This window comes from Crinia signifera, chromosome 1 (genome assembly GCF_055691185.1).
Source record: "Crinia signifera chromosome 1, ASM5569118v1, whole genome shotgun sequence".
Lineage (NCBI taxonomy): Eukaryota > Metazoa > Chordata > Amphibia > Anura > Myobatrachidae > Crinia > Crinia signifera.
This window is the reverse complement of record NC_139217.1, coordinates 114,473,191-114,482,463: the sequence shown is the minus strand read 5'-3', so window position 1 is coordinate 114,482,463 and position 9,273 is coordinate 114,473,191. Positions and strand designations below refer to the sequence as shown.

The window sequence follows — 9,273 nt, the reverse complement described above, 5'->3', positions numbered from 1 at the left end:
AGGGAGAGGGTCCACTTTGGCAGCCCTCTTTATGCTGAACAACCTGACCAGTGAATGTGGTTTCTAGACCCATCCCTCAAGATTTGCTGTGGTTTGGAAGCTGAAAATTAAAATAACAGGTGATGTATCTAGTTTCATTTTGGTCTATTTACTAAGCCTTATATAGAGATAAAATGGACAGAGTAAAAAGTACTAGCCAATCAGCTCCTAGTTGCCGTTACAGGCTGTGTTTAAAAAATGAACGTTAGCAGCTGGTTGGTACTTTAACTCCATCCACTGTATCTCTTTCCAAGGCTTAGTACATAGGCCCCTAAGTTGCGTAAGAGCACAGCCTACTCAATATCAGTCCCTGTCCACCAAGCGGATCAAAAAGTTTATCCCAGGCCCTGCATCTACAGAGTACAGGCTTTAAATGAAAGACAACCAAACAAAAAAGAAAACTAGGTCTTACCTTTACCTTACCTTTATGTAGCCCTTACCCTTATGTACAATGTTGGTCATTGAAATAAATTATTGTTTATGTTATATATATATATCTGGTTTTGAAATAAAACACTGGTCAACAATTAAAAAACTTCAGTTTAATCAAGGTAACAACTATATGCAAATACAACAAATAGCAAAATGCTGAATTGTTAGCAGCTTCTAACACCAATTTATGTTAATAAACTACTTTGTTCTGTTCTCTAACGCTAATACTGAAATAATTACAGAACAATAAAATCATATTCTTATACTACAAAGTAAAAACTAGCATAATATATGCAGCAATTTTTTCTTCTTACATATAATAAATGTATGGACCCATGCCCTTGTGCTACCTAGAACCTGATTTATTTATTTATTTTTACAGAATCCCCCCTTGTTATATGGTATAGATTCAGTGCTTGACAAGATCTGACCTAAAGATTTGCAAAAGCTTTTGCTTTTCCCACGTGACCTACTACCAATTTTTAACGATTGAGATAAATCACTTCTTTCATGATCATCTAACTTATATTCCATAAAAAAAAAAATCAGATTCTGCAAATAACTTCATGCTACTTGGAGCACACATTACCAGGCATTATGTACATCTGACATTTCTTTATATCTGTGCAAAATTAGCATAATATATTTGTCTATGCATTGGGAAAGTCGTCAGGTTTCAGTGCTGCTTTCAGATTAGCCCAGAAGATTTGCTGTTCTTCTTCCTCTGTTGGCCATTCCAAGTAGGTTTTTGTGTTCATGAGCTTCCTCAGTTTGTAAAACCTCTTTGGGACAGTTGACTTTTCAATTTGCTCCAAAAGAACCAAAATGGCAGTATCATTGTTTTCATCAAAAAGGCGAAAGTGAGAGAACTCCAGCTCATATTTGCACCACTCACTGTGGACAAAGTGCTCAGACAATATAAACAGAGTTTTGTAGCTCTTCTCCATGGCATCCATAATGTTATCTATAATCCATTTGCCTGGTACAAAATCACGTTTATGAAGACATACCTTGAATGGAGGGTTTGAGTTCTCTAGCTCTGGAACCATCATATTCTCTACCCATTCAAAGTCTCTTTCACTGTACGATATGAATGCATCATAACAGATCTCTTGCTCTGGTACTTTTAAAGGCTTCCTCTTAGCTTTCAACCAGGCCCAGGTCATCTTCACATACCATATGACGTGAAGATAGTGGCAAAGTGCCACAATAATGGCTATAGCCAATATCAAGAAGATGCAGGACAGTGCCACAACCAATGTCTTATGGCACATTATGAGCGGAAGATGTATTTGCTGTATCTGTTGACCTCTGACAGAAGGTGGAGAATCGCAAATATAATGTTCTGGCCAACCCAAAAGCAATTTATCATTATGTTTTATAAAATCCACAAATTGACATGAGCAGAAATAATTGTTCTCGCTTCCATCTAGTCTTGCCAATTTTGGGAAGGAATCCAAATCTGTTTGGTAGAAGTCATTCAGACTGTTCCTGCTTATTACAAGCAGTGCTAAGTTTGGAAGGTGTGCTTTACCTGGCAGCCTGGCTAATCTGTTATTTGATATGTGCAGTTCCTGCAAATCTGGAAAACTGAAAACAAACTCTTCGAGATTATTGGAATTTAAATCCAACAGCTGCAAAGTGTCCGGAATGCAGTTATCTATACGGTTTAGCTGGCAATCAGAAATATTTAAGTATTTCAGGTTGGCAGGCCACCTGCAAGAAGAAAGCTCTTTTTCACCAAACGCATTTTGACTTAGATCAATATTAACTAAGGTTGGCACACTGGCAAGTATATGGGAAACCCTGGATAATGATGATAAGCTATTTCTGCTGACATTTAAAGTATGTAATGATGGCCAAGCACCATAACCTTCTAAATAACAGACTGAACCTGCCAAAACTAGGTCTGACAGCAGGTTCCCACTAAGATCAAGATATTCCATCTTCTTGAAGGATCGGGATAAATGGCAAGGCATCAGAAAAACTTTGCTATCTATACAGGTAATGCTTTTAATGTCATGCACTACTGTGTAAATAAAACTTAAGTCACTAAAAATATAAAAGTTTGGTATGAACAAGTTCTTAATAACAATCGTTGACAATGAGGAGTTAACATCTTTCAAAACTGGAAAACCATGCCCTGTTCCACGAAGCTCCGAGTCCTCAAAGACACAATCTGTAATGTTTTTCTGAGAGAACATTATTTCTATCAGTCTTACGGCACTGGCATCGGTCACTAAACAGTTTTTAAGCATAAATATTCTCACACTTGTGTCATTGAGCACAGCAAAGCACTCTGTATCATTATGTGCTATGAAGGACGTATTTCTGATCTCTAACCTGGTGACGGAATATGCAAGATCCTTTATTATTTCAGGCAATTTGGTCACACTTGCAGCCAAAATGATGTGCTCTATAGCCTTAACAGTCTTTAGTGTACCATCTGTATAGTGTCGGAGCTTTGGGATATCCAAGTGAAGTTCCTCTAAGCTCAGCACACCGTCAAAATCTTGGTTATGGAGAGCAGCAAAGTTTAGATTTCCAAATTTTAAAGATTTCAATGAGGTTAGAGCTGAGAATAGGGAGGCTTCACCAAGTGATGTATATTGATTACCGAGCAGGTTTAAATGTTTCAGCATGTTAAGGTTTCGAAACCAAGAGACTGACAAGCTGGTTAAGTTGTTGTAGGAGATATCCAACTCTTCAAGGCTTGTTAGTGATTGAAAAGAGCTATTGCTGATGCTATGGATTTTATTGTTCTTTAGAAGAAGAACACTCAGTTTTGAGTACAATGTTAGGTCTGTATCAGTGATCATCTGAATTAGATTATTGGACATATCCAACTTCCATAACTGCCTTGGTAGTGTGGAAGGAATAGATTGCAGCTGTTTGGAAGAGCAGTCACAAGAATACATTCGGTCACATGAACAGTCCGTTGCGTCTTTGGAATGTGTCGTGGTCACCAAAGCATAGATGAAGCAGCAGCTGAAGAGATAATGCATCTTTATATATATGGAGAAGCTAAAAAACAAAAAAACAGAAATAAAAAAACAAAATGATTATTCTAGACATTTCTGAAGAATATCAGTTAAAGTCAGGTCCATAAATATTTAGACACAATTCTCATATTTTGAGATCTATACACCACCACAATGGATTTGAAATTAACCAAACAGGATGTCCTTTAACTGCAGACTTTCAGCTTTAATTTAAGGGTATTTACATCATGAACGGTGTAGGAATAACAATGTTTTCTATATGTGACTCCCACGTTTAAGGGACCAAAAGTAATGGGACAATCTACTCAAAAACTATTTCATGGACAGGTCAACAATTTCCATTCTTGCAAGCAGCTGCTGAGTGATTCCTGGGTCGCGCAGTGGCTTCGAGCATCAGTCAGAGGAGGAGAAATCGTTTGAGGTGTACATAGCCGTTCGCAGCCCTGCACAGGGGCTCACATGGCGGGGGGGAGGGGGCTTTGTTTGGGCAGGGTGGCATTAACCTGCTTGCTGGGCTCCGCACCCACGCAGCCCAACGACCAGGTCTGCTTCGTGCCCCGAGTGTAAGCCTATACAATACAAATATTGCAGAATTGCAATTTTAATATTCTTTTGCCTTTTCTCCACCCATCCATTTCCAGCATATTCCCCCTGTATGATATGTTTCCATTATTTATGTGTAAAAGTTGGTGTTTGGCTGGTGTCAAATCTGTATTTTATATATATATATATGGCATATTTATGCTCATTACAAATGCTGAAAAATATTTTGGTTGATTTTGGTGATTCGGTACTTGTGTAATATCTGGACGCCCGATTTTTTAATCGCATGCGTTAACTTAAGGCATGCAATGGGATCCGATGGGACCCGATTTTCGGGGTTTTTAAGACGTTCCTGTACAATTAAAAAATCGGTCGCATCGCATGCCATTATAATGGCATGCAATGCGACGTGACCGACCCGATTTTGCCATTGGACCCAATGTTAAATTGTACCTCAGACCCGATTTTACATTGGATCAAATGTGAAAGGCCCCCCAGACCCGATTTTTCATTGTATACCCACCCTGATGGTTAATTATTAAGTCAAATGCCCCCCCCCCCCCCATTGTTAACGCCACCCCACGATCAACGCCAACCATGAAGCGTGGCGAGCGCAGCGAGGCCTCCAGGGACGGTGGTACGCGTCCTCCGACCTTTTCATACATCCACTATCCACGTCGGCGCCCAAAGCATGGCGAGCGCAGCCAGCCCCGCAAGGGGCCACGGAATAGGAGCCCGAAGCGTGGCGAGTGCAGCGAGCCCCGTGCGGGGACGCGGATTTCTTAACATGTATTCCGCGGCCGCTCGCCACGCTTCGGGCTTGTATTCCGCATCCGCTCGCCACGCTTCGGGCTAGGTGGCTCGCTGCGCTCGCCACACTATATAAAATCAACTCCACGCCGACGTGGATAGTGGGGGTATGAAAAGGTCAGAGGACGCGTACCGCCGCCACTCACCACGCTTCAGGTTGACGTTGATCGTGGCGTGACGTTAACAATGGGGGGGGGCATTTCACATAGTAATTACCCATCAGGGTGGGTATACAATTAAAAATTGGGTCTGTGGGGCATTTAACATTGGTTCCAATGTAAAAATCGGGTCGAATCGGAATTCAGACCCGATGTCAAAATCGGGCGCCCAGATATTACACAATTACTGGTGATTCTTTAATTTTTTTTCATCGGTACTTGTGTAGTTTCGCGTCTGAGTCCCCTTGCGGGCTCGGTGGCTCGCTACGCTCGCCACGCTATCTAAAATCAACTCCATTCCAACATGGATAGTGGGGGTATTTACTATCCATGTTGGCATGGAGTTAAGTTACTTTATTTTAGATAGTTGTGGCGAGCGTAGAACCCGGAAGTAGCATGGCGCCATGCTGGCGCCGTGAAACTACACAAGTACCTTTTAATCTTTAGGTACTTGTTTCCTATCTGGGCGCCCAGGTTTTCTACGTACGGCACCGTAATGAAATCGGATCGCATCGCATCGTACACATACACGATATTGAATGATGCGATGCGATGCGATCCGATTCGATTTCCCATAGAAAACAATGTGAAATGGCTCAATTTAGCCAAATTCTCATAGGAACAATAGTAAATGGGCCAAAAACACCCCTGAACATTGAAATGTCCCCCCAAAAGTAGTTGACGCCACCCCGCCATCAACGTGAACCCGAAGCGTGGCGAGCGCAGCGAGCCCGCGAGGGGCAGCGGTACGCGTCCTCCGACCTTTTCATGCCCTACTATCCACTAGGGCGTGGAGTGAGAATAGAATAGTGTGGCGAGCGCAGCGAGCCACCGAGCCCGAAGCGTGGCGAGCGCAGCGAGCCCCGCGAGGGGACGCGGATACCTTCACAGTTATACGCGTCCCCTCGCGGGCTTCCCAGGTGTCCATGGCGACGCGGACACCTGGGAAGCCCGCGAAGGGACGCGTTTACCTGTGAAGGTATCCGCGTCCCCTCGCGGGGCTCGCTGCGCTCGCCACGCTTCGGGCTCGGTGGCTCGCTGCGCTCGCCACACTATTCTATTCTCACTCCACGCCCTAGTGGATAGTAGGGCATGAAAAGGTCGGAGGACGCGTACCGCCGCCCCTCGCGGGCTCGCTGCGCTCGCCACGCTTCGGGTTCACGTTGATGGCGGGGTGGCGTCAACTACTTTTGGGGGGACATTTCAATGTTCAGGGGTGTTTTTGGCCCATTTACTATTGTTCCTATGATAATTTGGCTAAATTGAGCCATTTAACATTGTTTCCTATGGGAAATCGAATCGGATCGCATCGCATCGCATCGTTCAATATCGTGTATGTGTACGATGCGATGCGATCCGATTTCTCTATGGAGAATAGCATGGTGCGCAATTAACTTAGCGGGCGCCCAGATAGGAAACAAGTACCAATCTTTATGTGAAAAATTATGCTTTTATACTTAAGTTGCATTTTATAGTTTCTACGTGTTCTACATTCATGGATGGTGGATGTTAGCACTCCATGAATAGTTGTGTAGTGAACCTCACAGGTGAACAAGCCCACATGGTGAAACGTGTTCTAAGCATAAATATGTATCCCTGCTGCAGGGGGACCGTAACCTTTCCAGGCTGACAAGGCGCCCTTACATTCTCCTAACAGGTATCGTTCAGTTTGAGGGTCACCTCTCCAGCAGTGCATCAGGCCCCTGCAATCCTACGGCATCAGGGGCTGACACTGCATATGGAGCGGGTTCCCTTCCACGTTTCTTTTCCTTCTCTCCCTGATGTCCTCACCATTGCTATCTGATCTGCTCATCTCATGACGGGGGCAGCAGGCGCAGTAGGAGTTAATACATCTGGTCTTTACTTTGACATACACTTGTACTATCTTATATCACTACACACTACACTATTGACGGAATGTTAACATCCACCATGTTTTGATGAATTGATAAATTATACGGTTGATTATCAATACTTCATACTTCAGCGGTTTGGGGATAAGAATTGCTATTTATATAAATATATATATATATATATATATATATATATAATATATTAAGAATTTTAGAATATTTCTGATTTTCTTTCTTTTTCTGTTTTTTTGAGCCGACCTGTGGTATTTCATGCCCTACCATCCACTAGGGCGTGGTGGGAGAATAAAATAGTGTGCCGAGCATAGCGAGGCACCAAGCCCGAAGTGCGAGCATTGTGAGGGGACGCGGTGCACTTTAACCTGTGTCCAAGTCGACTGTGTCGACATTCGGGTAATAAAAAACTGTGAAAAACCCCATGTAGACCTTTTGACTGTCGACCTAACCCATGTCGACCTAATGACCCTGTTGACCTTCCTGCATGTCGACCTAGACACATGTCGACCTAAATATGACTAACAACTTGCTGGTGACCAACTGATGCACACCCTTTCAGATAAGGGATACTCAACCTGTATATATATTGCCTGTCAGCATTGAAAAGCACGCTGTAATTTTGAGCATTGAATATTCTGTTCGATTTTTTTATGTATCATGATGATATTTATGCTGTAATGCTTAATTACTTATAGATTGTAAGCTTGCAGCAGGGCCCTCCTACCTCCAAGTCTGTCTGTTGTTACCCAGTTTGTTTTATCACTGTCTACTATTGTAAAGCGCAACGGAATCTGCTGCGCTAAAGCAGAAACTGTAAATAAATAAAATAAAATTACTTAATAATCTCTATTTAAGGTACTTTATTGATACTTATCTTTTTTGAAGTACCAGTATGGGTTATTTCTGGACATTTGCAGGGGTGCCTACAGTTGATGTTTCATGACCAATTGAAATTATTTAATTTCAATGTTATTTGCAAAACCAGTGCTGGTGGCTGACAATCATAACATATGTTGAAAACCCGAATTGAATATCATCCCTCACCACATAATTAACCCTAAGTATGACACACAAATGACACTTTAATGAATTCAATATTTTTTTCTACATTTCTAAACAAGGAAATTTTTGGCCATGAAAAAAATCCTGATAGTGTAAGTGCTGCCATGATTTAAGAAAGTTTGGGAACACTGTGCCCTACTGACATGGACGTCACGTCATCTGCACGTCTTTAAATGCCCTCCTTCATCAGTTACAGTCAGAAGAACTTCCTATTGGTTGCAGCAAAGTGACAAATAACCAATCAGAGGACGTAGCAGCTGCTGCTCTTCCAAACACAAGAACAGAAGAAAAAAAGTTATAGATGGAGCGTGCCAGGGTGACTGGAGACCCCCGCGCTGCGGGTACATATACGACTGCATCTAGGCTGTCCTCCTCTCCCAGCCCCTGGTACTGTGCGACTCTGACATAGGGGTGTTTTCCCCTCATTATTGAATCTGTAAATAAACAATGTGGTAAAAGCCAGTCACCATATGTTGTGTTAGAGAGGGCAGAGCTACACCCTTTTTACAGCCAGGACGCCCACAACACATGTGTAATAGGCAGTATCTAGAAAACATGCAACTAACCTGCAGGCAGCTCTCCCGCGCCTGTGCCCCTTAGCCATGGCACATCCGAGCTGGTAAGAAGCAGCCAGCTAGCTGCACATGCCTCCTCCACACACTGCTGCAGCCAGTGCGATGTCAGGATCTCATATGAGTGTGCTCTCTCCACACACTGTTGTAGCCAGTGCGATGTCAGGATCTCATATGAGTGTGCTCTCTCCACACACTGTTGTAGCCAGTGCGATGTCAGGATCTCATATGAGTGTGCTCAGTCTCAGGGAGAGAGCACCAGCGCTCACACCCCGCTCTGTGCTGGGCGGGGAGTCACAGGAATCGTTGATTCCCAATCATCGATTGTCTCTGACCGATGGCAAATGGTTTTACCATCGATGGAAGAGAACCAAGTGGTTCTCCTCCATCGATGGCACAGAATGAATATAATAATTTTGTATTTTTTTTTTTCTTTTTGCAACGTGCCGGGACACCGATCAGCCCCGCCCCCGGGCTGTGATTGGCCTGCAGGCCATTGACTGAAGCAACAGCTACTGTATGACCGTCGATGGGTGAAACCATCGATGGTATCCCAGTGTCATCGTTTTGACCATCGCGGCACACTTACATGACGCTATCGATGGCGGGCTCACTGGCAGCCGTTCATGCAGAGGGCATAGGACTGGGACAACACTCACATTCCTGTACACACACACACACACAGTGCTCCATGCTGCTGCAAGGATCAGGTGCTATGCTTAGGCCAGGGCAGTATTACAATGTATTGTGCAATGTGCATATGTGTGTGGCACTGTGACGGATCTGG

At 43.4% G+C, this 9,273-nt stretch overlaps 1 protein-coding gene across 1 annotated transcript; it reads right to left on the bottom strand.

Annotated features, from left to right (window-relative positions):
- Window positions 1-561: 561 nt before the first annotated feature.
- Window positions 562-8,771, bottom strand: TLR2 (toll like receptor 2). The gene is made up of 2 exons (XM_083171926.1): window positions 8,481-8,771; window positions 562-3,495 (listed from the first exon to the last, which is right to left on the bottom strand). The coding sequence occupies exons 1-2, from the start codon at window positions 8,516-8,518 to the stop codon at window positions 1,122-1,124; spliced, it is 2,412 nt and encodes an 803-aa protein (XP_083028052.1). The 5' UTR covers window positions 8,519-8,771; the 3' UTR covers window positions 562-1,121.
- Window positions 8,772-9,273: the final 502 nt, after the last annotated feature.

Excerpts from the sequence above, each read along its gene's own strand:
- TLR2 (XM_083171926.1), bottom strand. The coding sequence starts at position 8,518 with ATGGCTAAGGGGCACAGGCGCGGGAGAGCTGCCTGCAG. Across the intron at positions 3,496-8,480 it reads CGCGGGAGAGCTGCCTGCAG|CTTCTCCATATATATAAAGA; the intron begins GTTAGTTGCATG and ends TTTGTTTTTTAG.